The 15101-nt window shown below is 38.2% G+C and overlaps 4 protein-coding genes across 10 annotated transcripts; 2 read left to right on the forward strand and 2 right to left on the reverse strand.

The window, feature by feature from the left end:
• Positions 1-1948: 1948 nt before the first annotated feature.
• LOC110771301 (Glutaredoxin family protein) lies at positions 1949-3130 on the reverse strand. Its single transcript, XM_021975582.2, has one exon. The coding sequence runs from the start codon at positions 2964-2966 to the stop codon at positions 2124-2126; it is 843 nt and encodes a 280-aa protein (XP_021831274.1). The 5' UTR covers positions 2967-3130; the 3' UTR covers positions 1949-2123.
• Positions 3131-4617: 1487 nt separating this feature from the next.
• LOC110771299 (phosphatidylglycerol/phosphatidylinositol transfer protein) lies at positions 4618-7133 on the reverse strand. The gene is made up of 4 exons (XM_021975579.2): positions 6907-7133; positions 6396-6497; positions 6080-6240; positions 4618-4932 (listed from the first exon to the last, which is right to left on the reverse strand). The coding sequence occupies exons 1-4, from the start codon at positions 6992-6994 to the stop codon at positions 4816-4818; spliced, it is 468 nt and encodes a 155-aa protein (XP_021831271.1). The 5' UTR covers positions 6995-7133; the 3' UTR covers positions 4618-4815.
• Positions 7134-8328: 1195 nt separating this feature from the next.
• On the forward strand, positions 8329-10185 carry LOC110771293 (ribosomal protein L6 family protein). Of its 7 annotated transcripts, none has more exons than XM_088255936.1 (3): positions 8329-8553; positions 8630-8736; positions 9367-10185. In XM_088255936.1, the coding sequence occupies exon 3, from the start codon at positions 9381-9383 to the stop codon at positions 9687-9689; it is 309 nt and encodes a 102-aa protein (XP_088112062.1). In that variant the 5' UTR covers positions 8329-8553; positions 8630-8736; positions 9367-9380; the 3' UTR covers positions 9690-10185. The 7 variants fall into 7 exon arrangements, with proteins under 7 accessions (XP_088112062.1, XP_088112063.1, XP_088112061.1 ...); XM_088255937.1 differs by having other exon boundaries at positions 9370-10185; XM_088255935.1 differs by having other exon boundaries at positions 8331-8553; positions 9341-10185.
• A 2054-nt stretch (positions 10186-12239) lies between these two features.
• Positions 12240-14667, forward strand: LOC110771300 (uncharacterized). The gene is made up of 2 exons (XM_021975581.2): positions 12240-12522; positions 12609-14667. Exon 2 carries the CDS (start codon positions 12623-12625, stop codon positions 14444-14446), a length of 1824 nt encoding a protein of 607 aa, XP_021831273.1. The 5' UTR covers positions 12240-12522; positions 12609-12622; the 3' UTR covers positions 14447-14667.
• The last annotated feature ends 434 nt before the right edge of the window (positions 14668-15101 follow it).

Here is a 15101-nt window from a genome sequence, read left to right on the forward strand (position 1 = left end):
TAGTCCGTACAGAAAAGCGAAAAAATAGGAGAAAAAAAAGAAGGATCTGCACATTAAAGTAGTAGATGTACAAAGCTTTTGATTTGTTTTTATCTAACCCAAAAAAAAAAAAATTAAATAAAAGAAAAAGAAAGCTTTCAGTTTACTTCCAGTCACTGTCTTGAGCCAGCCTTAAAAGTTAAAACGACTTGACGTTGCAGCCTCTAAATATTGTGATGGATTTATGGGCTTCTAAGTGATTGGTGTCAAAGGATTGGGCTCGGCTTGTTAAGATTTTACAAGAATTCTATAGTAAGGGTCTTATATATGGCCCTTACATGATGCCCAATCTTTTAATCGTTAAATCAAGCGTGATTCAAGAGATAGGACCTCACTTAAGGTCTATATATAAGGCCCTCACTATAGAATGACCCCTGCTTTATTAATTGGGTAGCTTCCAAGCCAACGGGTCTAGCCCAATGGAAATGACCTTGACTTGCAGGTCTCTCATGTTTGAACTTCTATGGCACTTTGACAGTGTGTGCGTGAAAAACCCCCTCCCCTAATATTGCTTGTATCAAAAAATTGGGTAGCTTCCGAACTTTCAAGTTTCAACAATCCGAAGCTAAACCATTTTCCAATCTACTAACTGGCACTTAGTTATCTCCACTTGATTAGAGCAGGTGTTTGGTTTTTGATTCAATGCATACGAATTTGGTACCGTATTTGATGTGAGTTCAATACTTACTTAAGGCAGAGTAGGTATCTAGTTTGATTCAATGCATACGAGTTCGGTACTGTATTTGATGCGAGTTTGATACGTACTTGCGGCTGAACCCATTATGAGGGGATTATCTCATTGTAAATACAACTTTGTAAACATAAATCATTTCCTATCTTCACCATGTCTTAACTATGCCCTAGCCCATGAAAGCATTGCCAAGAGTGTTATGTGGTAGACATTCGTTCAAACAACAGTTCACATAATCAATGATCCATATTTGATACCATAGTTTAACATCACTTATATATATCTATATATATATATATATATATATATATATATATATATATATTCTTTTTGTGGGTACGAATAGATGAATTCATAGAAGCTAATGGTAGCAAAGAGAGCAAATCCCAACCAAGAAAGTAAAGACAACATAATTACACCTAACAACAACCTACTTGAACAGCAAAACAAAGGGAAGGAAACGAAACAAGGGCCCAAAGCAACCAAGAGCAGCACCCCTTGTAACAAGACCAGCAACCAAAAGAAACCATGTCATCATCAGACAAGGGAATCTCCACTCAGCAGCCACAACAAGGTTAGAAGAAATAAACTTGAAAGCTACAGAGCAAAGCCTACTTCTCATCGGTGGAGATGATACACCGAAGAGAACATTCAAATATGCGATACTAGACTGTTTGACAAGAGAACATTTCGCTTAATTAGAATATCAAGCCAGTACAAATACTAGCCAACTAACACAGGTTATTTGTAATCTAACAGTAAACTTCATAATCTTGAGTCCCAAGATGCAGTGGTAGGCTGGACTTGCTCTTATATTTTCTCTTCTTGCCCATCAAAATACAAAAGAAATTAAAACAAGGGAAAGATGCCTTGGCACTTTTAACATAAAGTTGTTGGCGTGAATGCTTCATTATCATGAGCCCCACACCATCCTTTAGTACCTAAACTTTTCCATATCAATGAGTGACTTTTATCTAAATTTTAGGAAGAGCCATGTGCATGGTCTTCGATTGCCCATCATTTCAAAACTTTCATCTGACCACAAGAAGTTTCATTAATCTACTTGCAACCTGAGGAGAAAATTAGCATAAACAAAGTCCTCTCACTTGGCCAAAAACCTCAAGAACTCATTCCACTTGCAGTTCTTTCGGCTTTGAAATCGAAATAAAAACAGAACAGTCAGGATTATAAACATAACAATTTAACATGGTTGTGGGACCGCAACAATACTACTAAGTACTCTACTATATATGTCAGAGATTCTTACAGCTGAAATTCTACAACATCAGATTGTTAGTTCTTCATATTTCAGACAAGCTAATGCATCACAAATACTAAGCATTTTACAATCCGAAACGTTATAACATCGAAACAGGAAAGCTAGTTAAGTTTTTCAGCAGCAGATGGAGCACTTAACCAAACCATTTTCATTGCACTCGGGACATCTAATGTGCAGCTCATCATTCTCATCAAGATCACCGTCTTTGAAGACTCTGCGGCTGCCATTGCAGTTGAAGCACACCACAAAACGCATGTTGGCACAGCCGGTGCATGGGGAGTTAGACAGGTCTATTGGGATTCCTTTTAGGAGCTTCTTCAGCTTCCCTTGCTCATGAAGTCCTATTACTTCATCAACTCCTCCAATGTATCTTCCCTTGATGAAAAGCCTTGGAGGGATCACTCTACCACCAAATGTCCTCCACAACTCTTCCCTGAATCCCATGTGCATCGAAACGTCCCTCTCATGCACCGATACTTTGAAGCTTTCCAGCAAAAACCGGATAGCCTTGCATGCCTCAAATGTTTTTCTGATACCTGTCAAGCTTGTTGAGTAGAGAATGACAGAATTGCCTCCTCCTGGCGGACACTTCTCCTCAAAATCTAATAAAGATGGGTTTTCCTCTTCATCATCCTTTGCTTCATGAAAAATTTCATGCTCCATATCGATGCAAGACAAGACCATATCCCCCGAGCTATCATTGGAAGGCACTGTCTCTTTGGACTTCATGGAGGGTGGTATAACAATATTCTCCTTGTGGCCAACATTGAAATCCAATTCCATATCTTCATCTTTGAGCTCTTCTTCATCTTCGTGAACTCGCAGAGACAGTGTTTGATGGTTGTGATTGAAGAACTTTTCTGTGGGGTTCAGCTGAAAGAGCAGGCCATTTGTGAAAGTGCCAATTGTTGGGATGGACTTCAATTTCTTGAGAAATTTTCCTCTCACTCCTTTCATCTCTTTGCTTTGTTTAGTTCATGGAAGGGCATGTGATCACATTCAGATAAAGAGTGGGGGAGAAAGGAAGAGTGTATTTGAGTGAAAATGACTGGTCAGGAGATTGGAGGTCCAAAGGAGGATGACATTTTCTCTTTTGGCTTCCAGTGGCTCTCCAAAGTGAAAACTGAGAAAAGTTGGGTATTGGACGCTTTTTAGTGTTTAGGTGGGGGCTGTTTCTTAGAGCTAATTGACCCATCACCAAATACCATTCATGATTTAAGTGGTATGATTGTAATTAACTCCATCTCATAATTACAAGATCAAATGACTGAAATGTCCCCTTATGACCACTGAAATGCGGTGGTCATGCTTTATTTTTTTTTTTTTGGATACGTGCGATATCAGGAAATGAGAAATTGAACCTAAGACCTCAGGTGTATGAGTAAATGTTTCTAACCACTTGAGCCATAAATCCCTTACAATGTGGTTACGCTTTTCATATGTTAGAGGGACGAGTTAATTCCGGGGAGACAATGAGGTGTGATACAATCTCAAGTGAGCAAAAAGCAGAGCTTTTTCTTTTTTCCTCTTTCTATCAGCTGGGCTTTGGAACCCTCGATAACAACTAAAGCGACTGAAACTTTTTGTACCCGCAATCACCACCCAGCCATCACGGCCATCATGTTGCAAGATGAAGTCAAAACACAAAAGCTTCTACACTCGGCTCAAAACCCTCCAAAAATTGTGTTGTTATAGCAGCAAGCAGCAAGAATATCCTCAACCACAAGGTAGTTTGCTTGCATAAAGCATGCGTTAATTGTGGGTGCATCAAATCTTGGGCACTATGTCTTTCTATGCCGATTTTGTATGGGTAAGTTATAGCGTGGTGGTTCTATCATTTGATATCGGACAGGTAGTTGTTGGGGATGGGGTCTCTTGGGTTGGGATGCTACCTATATAAAGCATAATCCATAGAGTCCACGCGGTTGGCAATGATGGGCCACCGTGACTGGCGGCTTGCAATCCAGTTCTTTTTTCGGGATTGAAAGAAGAGTGAAGATCCGAACTTGAGACCTGAGACATCTATTAATGTTTGGCGGGAAAAAAATACCACCAACGGGATCATTGATTCATGGTCATCAACTATATTTCATGTAGTGTATGGAACAGTTTCTTCTACCCACAAATTATATATATATACTAAAACTGAATCCACCAAATCACCGTTCCTAAACTGTTCCTCAGGAATAGTGAAATGACGGTTTTTCCCTTCACTAAACCTTTTCTTCCGGTCCCTTTTTGCCCCTTCCCCTTGGGATCTCTTCCGCTGCCAGTGTTTCGTTCGCTCAGAGAAGGCCTCCATTTCCAATCAATTTCGAACCAGCCCAACCAGCTGGTTGAGGGGCAGCGATGGAAGTGCAGTCTATAAGGGGCAGCGATGGAGGTGTAGTCTATAATCAATTCATGAATGGAAGCACAAATTTCTGTTTGAAGTAAGGCTTAGGCACTCTGGCGCTACACTTGAATCGGTGTGAGCCAGCACTATGGGCTAAAGATTGCACGTGCCTTGCACCTGCTTGTTATATGATTTACCAATTTTATTGTTCTTTACGGTTTTTCCTGGCCGAGCCAAAAATTTCTCGTCATCCTAGGATCACACTTTATAGCATGAAATATAACAATATCTCATATTTAAATTCCTGTTCAATAACTTCCAATAGTCTCAACGAGTAGATGGAATGACAATAATTTACACATCACAACGTACCAGCAAATTTGAAGTATAAGTATGGACCTGGATAATTCTTCTTACATGCTATATAATGTAGTTTCGATAGATATACCAAAAGACCAACATTTGATGCACTTAACTATCAGCCACGGATGAATCAGATGATGCAAACCCGATGTCAAAATCAAAGGCAATGCATGTCAGTTCATGTTTGTTTCCGTCGTACAACCTCATTTTGAGAGAGTATGAACCCTGCATGTCCCAAACTTGGTCAGAATAGAAGACGTAGCAGAAGAACACGAATATAAACATCACAAAAGAAAACTGCTGATAAGAGGGAGGACATAATGACAGTGGCAATTATAATGGGGATAGGGTAATTCCAAAAGCAATTTGAGATCGAATAGGAAACTAATCAAACACAACACAGCAGCAATTTGAATAATGATGCTGAATGACGTTAATCCAAATGCAGATTATTAGAGTATTCAAAAGTTGAAGTTTTACCACGAGCTAAACAAGAGGGATGATCCTAGTAATTTTTTAATCATATGAATGTCTAATATATGGAGCTTGAGATTCAATAGAATTCAAATCTCAAATTTCATATGCAACATTCTATTAACAGATCTACGATAAGTAAGCGAAACCTGAAAAAAAAACTTTGGTTGAAAGAGAAACCTGAATTTAATATGTCCAAATACAGACTGAAAATAGCAAATAGCAGCAAAAGGCAAAGCACTTGGTTTCAGAAAAAGCATACTTCTTAGACAATTTAAGAAGATGACTATTACATGCTACTAATTACAGACTAACTGCAAGCAATGAGTTCACCTACAGCTCATAGAATTGGTGCAAGGAAATTTTGTTTGTTGAAGAATATACCAATAAGTCTTTTAGCTTGGCTATAAAGAAGTAGGTGCAATGCTGGACATGCAGAGAAAGAGGGGAAAAGATATTGTAATGCTAGAAGCCTAGAAGAAGAACAAGATTTTTTATCACAGCAGTGATGATCAATAACCTTGCTTGGTTTTATTTCCTCTTCGCACTACACAGAATACGCACGAAGAAGAAGATTGGAAAACAGCAACACTTTTCAAACACGCATTCAATAAAGTGATCCATTGTGCACCATGGTTATGGACAGTGAAATTGCACTAAAGTGATTACTTAGAATAATGCATTCGGCTGTCTTCATTCACTTTCTAATGTGGCTATCTAATAGTTAATATAAACTATTACATTGTATTCACAAAATGTGGGCGGGATCACCTTAAATTTGTATTGGATTATTTGGAAACTAAAAATTAAACTCAGTGCCTTATTCAAGTTTGTAGAGACAACTCACTAGAAACACTGAAAAACTTAAACCATACAAGTTTATTAGGGAAGGACTTACAGGTGGAGTATATCCAGGCAAATCTTGCGAGTGAGCAATCACGAAATCACCAGTTGACACAGGGCAAGATGTTTCTGAGCAAAGGTCATGAGTCTCACTGTGGATGTGCCAACCAAAGTATGAAACCTCAATCACCAATTTCCCTCCAGAGATTGATTCACCTGTTAGCAGAACATATAGAACTCCAGTCAAAACTAAACTCCCCAAGCTCTTCGAATGATATTGGATTATCCGAGTGGTTTTTGTGTTTATCTAAAATTACATGAAAAAAAAAAAAGAGTCACTCAAAAAGTTAAATGTTGGACTGAAGTAGAACCTGTAGTTGCAGAAATGCTGAAGCTGGCAGGCTTGCCTCTTGCCACAGGGTAAGGAATTATCTCGACTGCCTTGACCTTGACATCATAGTCAGCCTTCTTATCTGAACACATTCCAAAAACCCGCTTAAGTTTCATTGAACCAAAAGCAGTGCAACAAGCAACAAAGAAACCATTTGTTTGAATACATGCATACATCCGATACCAAAATTTCCTAAAGAGAAACAACATTCAGATATTTTTTTTCTTGTCTTGGAAAATAAATACTTCGAAAATTGCAAAATTCAACTGACTACGCAATATCAAAGATTTCTTCATGTTGTGTTTGTGTCAAAATAAACAGAGCCCAAATCGCATTTGACTTCAAACAATCAGTTGAAATAAGGTAAAAAGTGGAAAAGTAATGATTTTCTCGGAAATCAAACAGATAATTAAAAGCTTAATCTGCAAGCAAAGTATCATACTTTAATAAATTTTATGAAAGGAAAAGAGCCAAGGATTAGAGAGACGAACCGCAGTAGTTAACATCTTTGGCTTGGGTGAGAGGTAGAACGAGACATAGAGATACAAGGAGGGAAGCGATGAGCTTGAACTGAGCCATATCTTCACGGATTGCTTTCCTCGATTCAAATATAAACAATATTATCCGAAAAAAACCTGTGAGAAATTTAGGGTTTATAAAAACCAGAAGACAGAGAGGCAAAGAGAGAAAGACAGGTTTTTTGTTCTGTGAGAGAAAGGAAGGAAGGTAGATGAGAAGAAGAAGTCTGAAGATGAGCGACGACTTATCGGTTGGAGACAGAGGAACGGTAGGTGGAACGAAGTAAAGACTTTTCTTATTTATGGGTTTCTCCGCTGGCACCGACTTATTTAAAAATTTCCATAATTTACTTTACTAATTTACTATTGACGTAAGTAAACAATAAAACAAAACAAATTTACCTTTATATAATGAGGCCCGGCCCTGGGATGTTTGTGGATAGTGTGTGCCAGTCCCATTGTAGTACATGGCCTTCAAAATCGTAAGAGCGGCCCAATATAAAATAGTTTCATTCAAAGTTTATTTTGGAGTGATTTTGAACAGGCAACAATCACTTCTATGAATAATCACCTAATATGCTCTTTTGTGATTGCTTCTCTAGAAATTACTTATGCTCATAAACACTTCTAGCAAAAGCCTTTTTTTAGTAAGCACTTGGAAGTGCTTCCAGAACCCACAACCCTTCTTACCTCAACGTACCTTTGCACATAAAGCAAATCACCTCCAGGATTCGAATATGTCCACGACGTTCGAATTGTAGCCACACCAATAATTCGACGCCTCTTTCTCCATTCTAGGATTCGAACTTTCTTCTTGATCTTCTTCTTCGTAACGTTATGTGAAATTTTTTTGAATCGAATTGATGTTGGGTTAAAGGGGGCAACAACTTGGAGGCCTTGGAACGCATTCCAAAGATGAGCTAGTTTTCTCTTTTCAGAAATGCCCTTCACGCGAACTAGTTGGATTAAGCAGTCAACATATGTGGTGGGCTTCGCAGTTGCCACATCATCATTAAACGTCTGACTAGATGATCAATCCAACAAACGGTGTGAATTGGTTAGATTCTTAAACATTGGGTATCAAATTGATAAAATTGAAACCTCAAGACCCATTTCGATATTGCACCTAAACTTCGAGGAACTAAAATGTCACTTGTCTGATTATAAGATATGTAATTATCCATCGGTTCAGCAACTAAAATTGTTTCTAAAAAAATTAAAACTTAATTAAGCAAATAAATAGTGTACATAATTTACCCAAATCACGGTAAATTTAAACATCATAGCTGGTATTGACTATGAAACTATGATCTAGAAAATAATAAAAGTTTGTTCTTTGTTTTGGTATTTGACAATGTGCAATTTCAAGTCTTCAATCTTGCTGGCGAACTGTTAACAATGTAAAGATTTGAAAGTAACTGCTTATCAATTGGTCATTAGGCGAGCTGAAAGTATTGGGCTTTGAAATTAGGAAATGTAATTTTAAGGCCTTATTCGTTTTGAGACTTCCAATGAAATCTCTTTGGTCTCAAGCCGCCGCTTCCTCCATCTTCTGAACCCAAGCTAAACCCTAGTCTTCCGACGACGACGACAACGACAGCGGTGATCTATCTTAAAGTGGTAGGCCCCAGTCGCTTACTCTCACACTCAAACATGTATATGTAGGAATTTTAATGCTCACCAAGATTCATTTCAGATTTTGGTTTTCACCTTTCAATTTATTTTCACGCCACTATCGTTCTCTCCTCTCGCTACGCCTCCTCCCTCCTCACTCTCTCTCTCTCTCTCTCTGGTTTCCCATCGGTATGAAAACTTGTGAAATTTCTGTAGTTTTGATGTTATTTCTTTGTTTTTGACCGTTTTAATGCGTTGATGTTTCCGATTTTGGGGTTTTGGACTGTTTGAATTTGATTCATGTCATTCATCTTTCTGTTTTTTCATCTGGGTTTTTTTTCTGGGTATGTTTGATAGTCCTGTTTTATTGAAAATTCAATGGATGAAGGAAATTATTATGGAAATGAAAAAACCCTCTGACACACACGCAGTAATTTGGACTGTGTTGTGTTGTGAGACTGCTGCTGCCATCTTTCCCGCAACTTAGCCTTATGATAAAAACATATCCATTTCTCTCGTATTGTGAGCTTGGTATTCTCATGTTGATGTATGGTTATATGAAGTATGGTTTTGTTTCAAGTTGTTTCTCATTGCATTGGTGGTTGTAGTATTGTTTCCTTTATTCCTAAGTGTAGGCTACACATATCGAATAGTGTGGATGTAAAATGTTTATGAGTTATTTTTATTTTTATTTTTTTCATAACCTATATATAGTTGCTTTGGAGCAGAGGTTATGATAAATAGGCCTGAATTTGTGTGAGATCCATAAAATTGTTAATTCTTCTGTTTCCAGAATGCTTATTGGGTGGGTGTTTTCAGCAGCATTTACTTAAATGGAAGCCAAATTTTTTCGCTTTCTTAAGATTGTGGGTGTGGGCTACAAAGCCAGGGCTGAAGCTGAAGGACGCCTGTTGTTTCTGAAATTGGGTTACAGTCATGAGGTTGAGTTGACCGTTCCTCCTGCTGTTCGTGTTTTCTGCTTCAAGAACAATGTCGTTTGCTGCACTGGAATTGATAAAGATAGGGTGCACCAGTTTGCTGCTTCCGTGCGTAGTTGTAAGCCACCTGAAGTTTACAAAGGCAAGGGTATAATGTACGTTGATGAAGTTATAAAGAAGAAGCAAGGAAAGAAGTCTAAGTGATTGGATGTCTCAAAGCGTATCCATGGCTGGAAGTTGGTAATCTTTCTTTTTGCGTTCTGGTTGTAATCAGAAAATAACAGTAGTCTGGGGTTTTCTTTCAAACTATTGTCTTTTTAATATAGGTTTCTTAGTTGATCCCTTATCCTCATTTAGGTTTCGTAGTCTGTACTTTTGGGGCTTTCCTGAATGGACCATGGAGTTCAGGTTTCTCCTACTTCGAAACCATAGTGGAGATGAAGTTAACCTCAGAACACATTGAATTTTAGATGCTAAACTGAAGGATTAACTGATGATTATTCTTGGACAGGACTAGCCTATGATTTAAGAATCATGGCTTAAAAATTGCATGTCTATGCTGTAATTGTCGCTCAACTGGTAAGGAATGAAGTGGGTGAAGGTCTAAATTTTCTTATTTCTACTGAGGGGCAATAATAATTGTTGTAAGGTGTACATGTACACGTTCTGAAAATATTGAAGTTACAATTTCTGTTATAAATTTGCATCACATCTCTGATCATTTGTCGAACAGTGACTCATTGACTAAATATGAGTCCGTTGTGTACAAAGACACACCACATGTCCTTATTTAAATGGAAATTTGCTTGAAACTCTGGTGGTTCCATGTAGGTAGAATCAATACTTGGATAATTGTTTGAGTACTATTTTGTATATTTGGAAGTTGATGAATATAGACTTCGTATGAATCAAAAATATTTGAAAATTTGTTTTGGCCATTTTCGGTCCTATTATGTTTATTTGGGGTTTTATATCCTCATTTGTTCCTGGGAATTGGGTGATTTGCTTCTAAGATCGAAAACGATGTCGTTTTGGATTTTGGAGATGTGAGATGAAGATGGTTGATTAATTTTAATGGTATATGGAAGATGGTTTCACTCTCTCTCTTTCTTTTTTTCTTACTTGGAGTAGCTTGATGGTGCTAGAGGGAAGAAAGCTATTTCATGGTTATCATTTTTTCAACTGGAAAATAATTGGGACTACAGGAACTTTTTCCTTTTGATAAGAATCTATGTGGTTAATTATTCATTTCTTTTGTTATGTAAGTTGACTGATTCTTTTGTTGATTCTGCTGGTGTGGATATATCGGATGGTGATGCTTGATTTCCTTTTGATAGTTTGTATCTGGTTTTCAAACAAAATGGGTGATTTTGGATTCTGGGTATTTTGGTCTTTAAGTTTTCATTGAAAATGGTAATGGTGTTTCATGTGTTTTGGTTTTGGGTGATAGTCTGGTAGAGTTTGTATACTATGGTGAAAATTGAAGAATCTGAACAATAATTAGGTACGGGTTTGGCTCCGTTAACTAAAAAAAAGTTTAATCCACTAACATATCTAAGCAGTGACTGAGATTAGAATTTTTTTAACTAATTCTTAATACAAATCCTTATTTGGGAAGGTTCCATGAAGTATTTTGTATTACTTTTTGATGCTTGAGCATTTTGTTTGTGTTCAAATTCGAAGGATGACATCCAATTTATAAAACAATAAAAATTAAAGATTCAATGAATAAAAGTTCAGATTTTTTTTTAACTTCCCTGTTTGTGATCAATGAGCTATACACATGAGATGTTGTTTCTTATTTCATTACCCTTTTGAACCCCATTGTTTCTCATTGCCTAACCCTTTTCGTCCCCAATTTTTCTCAAGGGAAATTCTTGGTTCCGCACATGTAAGGACGCATTCCACTTTACAAGCAACTGACAATTTGACATGCGCACATAAGCTTTTATTGACGCGTCAATTGTGTATGTGTTAGATTGTGATTGTGATTTAAGGGTGAATCACTTTTACCAGTAAGCATTAAGGCTTCAGTTATAAACCCTTATAAGGAAATCCTTTTTTTGAGCAAGCTGGTTTTGATTTTGAACTTGGATTTTTTTTTTTCTTTTCAAAAATTGGATAAATTCAAGAAAATTAATAGCTAAAATTTCTTAACTCATTTAAATCACATGACCAGGGGTTTTGGGCAGAGGAGATCGAAGGCACAACTATGTTCAATTGGCCTTGCATAAGATCAAACCCAAACTGAACACTACATAGGATCCTGATTACATTGGACGAAAGCTAAACTGGTTCGATAAGTTCGACTATGCAAAAGCTTTAGGCTCTCTTTAAGGTTCTGCTTTCTAAAGCTTGTGCAAGACTATGACATGTCCTCCAAGAAAATAGGTTTCTCTTTTGATTTTCCATTGGACTAAATCTCAAGCAAGGTAAGATGCAAAATAAATAGACTTAACAGAGTAAACAGACAGAACCAAAGAAAACATCCCTTGTTAAATACACATATTCTTTTAAAAAAAAATATATACCTTTATCTTTTTTAAAGAAAAAGAAAAGGATAAACTCCTACTTGTGGTTGAGTTCAAGAATCTTTGTTGTCATAAGCAGCAATCAAAGCGACTTCTTTAAACTCCAATATTCTTTCTCTTTTGGGCTAGCGTGTGTGTGAGCTTCTTTGTAGAAGAACGACTTGAACAAAATTATTATAAAAATTCAAAATCCCATTACCTATAAAAGCAAGAAAGCATCAGGGATATTTTATTGAGAGAGTGAGCTTCCTTCCTTTCTGTCTGTCTCTCTTTCTTGTTGCTATAACAGCTACTTCTACATTTCTCTCTCTTCACATCCATTGATTTGCTTATCCGTGCAGAATTCTCAGTTCATCATTTCCTCTTTTCTTTTTTTTAAATTTATATTTTATACGAACAATACTGTGGAGGGTGGATTCTAACACATGATCTCGGTGACAAGGATAACTGCTGTTAACCACTTGAGCTACAAGTCTTTTGCAATTCCCAGTTCATCCTTAATTTAGGTAACGTACGGAAAACTCTACACGTACATATTTCATTTGTTTTTAATTTTGTGATTGGTTAATGAACGACCTGACCAATTTATTAGAGATAGAAAGTGAGATGGCTGAGCAGCAAATTCAACATTTCAGTCACAAGCATCCATTGATATTCAAGAAGGAGCAGAACGACAGTCGCTTGGTTTTTTGCTCAGCGTGCGAGGACCCAGTGCTTGGCTCAAGCTACACTTGCAACCAATGCAGCCCTGCCTTCATTCTCCATAAATCTTGTGCAGATGAACTAACTCCTGAGATACACAACCCGATCCACCCCAAACACCCACTTAGTCTCCTCCCACCCAAAGATGACAACTTCTGTAATGACTGTGACCAACCGTGCAGGGGCTTCATCTATGATTGTCTTGAATGTGATTTCGGAATAGACCTCAGATGCGCTTCAAAGTGGAAAAACTACTGTCATGACCACAAATTCACCGTCCTGAAGAACCGTACTATTAAATTCAATTGTGATGTCTGTGGCAAAGATGGCACCGTCGACTTATACCTCTGTGGCATCTGCCAGCTCATGGTGCATAAGGAATGCTCTTGGCTACCACGCCATATCCAAATAGGAGACCACAATCACAGACTCAAGCTCACCTGGCGCTTTGAAGCCATTTACTCCAAAAAGCAAAGTTTCTGCTCCCTTTGCTCTAGACCCATGGACCAAAGCCGCGCTGTTTATTATTGTCATGAATGTGGCATATATGTTGCCCACAATACATGCGCCATAAAAAATGCTCAAATCACTGACGCCACCAAGGAAACCACTCCCGACGACGACCCCCAACATAAGAACAACCAAACAAAATCAGAACCAGCTGCGCAGATCAGCCATTTTAGTCATCAACATCGCTTAACCCTCATCACTGATCATCATGAGGTAGATAAAGATAATGATCACCTTGATGATAGAATAAATACTTGTAATGGTTGCATGCGGCCCATCACTACTACAGATGCCTTTTATAGCTGTGCAGGACAAGAAGAGTCGTCATGTCATTTCTTTCTCCACTTAATTTGTGCCCAATTCGATCCAAAGAGGCATTTTTCACTTCACAGGCACGAGCTCACACTCCTTCCGAGGGCTCCTTCTATTGATGGCGTGTTTAGGTGTTACATTTGCAATACTTTTAGCCAAGGCTTCGGATACTACTGTGATAATAAGGACTGTGACGTCTACTTTATCAAGGAGGAAGGCTTCTACCTTGACCTTCACTGCAGTATTCTTTGGGAATATAATAAGTCTCTTAAACATGAGGCACATCCTCATCATGACCTCCACTTCAACATAAAACAGGGTAGAATTTATAATAAATGCAAGGGTTGTGGTGCTTCTTCTGAATGCATTGGTTGGTTCAGTTGTAATGTTTTTGCATGCAACTTCAACCTTTGTATTCCATGTATTAAATTACCTCCCACAGCCCGGCACAGATACGACGATCACCGTCTCAAGCTCACCTATAGTGTTACAGACATGCTAGCTGAACATTATTGTGATATATGCGAAGGACCACGAAATCCGAAACATTGGTTCTACTCCTGCTCAGATTGCGACTTTCATTGCCATCCTCATTGCATTCTAGGGAGGTATCCGCAAGTCAAGTTAGGGGGAGCTTATAAGCACGACACTCACCCACACCCTGTTACTCTTGTTGATAAGGAAAGGAGTGTCATTCCTTCTGATAAAAGGGAGCACATTCTTGATTGTCAAGAATGTGGGGAACCATGTGAAGGGTTGGTCTGGGAATGTTCCGAGTGTAATGCCAATATCCACCGAAAAGGTTACTGTATATCCACTAAAGAAGACAAAAGTGTCTCTCAGAGAGAGATGGCTGAGCAGCAAATTCTATATGACGAGCATTTATTGATGTTCAAGGAAGAGTAGAGGAAGGATGGTCCCTTGGTTTTTTGCTTAGCGTGTGAGGACCCAGTGCTTGGCCCAAGCTACACTTGCAAACAATGTCTATTTGAATCTATTTTATGTTTGTTTGGTGTGTACACTATCTCGGCCATCTCTCTGTCTTAAGTTTGACTCAGGTAAGAAGTACATGCATGTAACTAATGGTGGTCTCACATGAACGATTCTACACACTTGCAACACAAAAACCTCTGATCTCGTTTCTCATAATAATTATGGAAAATTGGTAAAAGAGGTATTGAGGACATTTTCGCTAACTCTTTAATAAAAGGGAGAAGGTGAATTTGACCCAAAAAAAAAGAAAAAAAAGGAACGCATGGGAGCTGCAAAAATGTCCTCTACGACCAAAAATCAAACGAAACGACTAAGTTTCTTGGAAACCGGTAGAGCTGGCAAACGGGTCGTTTTAGCGGGTTCCGGGTCGTTAACGGGTCAACCCGTTTTCTTAACGGGTTGACACGAACACGACCCGTTAAGTTAACGGGTGACAAATACTAGACCCAAACACGACCCGTTACAATTCGCGAATATCCGACACGACCCGTTAACCCGTTAAGAATAAACGAGAAAAAAAAAAAAAAAAAAAAAAAATCAAAGCACAGCTTCTCTACCCAGCTAGCCA

Source organism: Prunus avium, chromosome 7 (assembly GCF_965620075.1).
Source record: "Prunus avium chromosome 7, drPruAviu1.hap1.1, whole genome shotgun sequence".
In the NCBI taxonomy this organism is placed as follows: Eukaryota; Viridiplantae; Streptophyta; class Magnoliopsida; order Rosales; family Rosaceae; genus Prunus; species Prunus avium.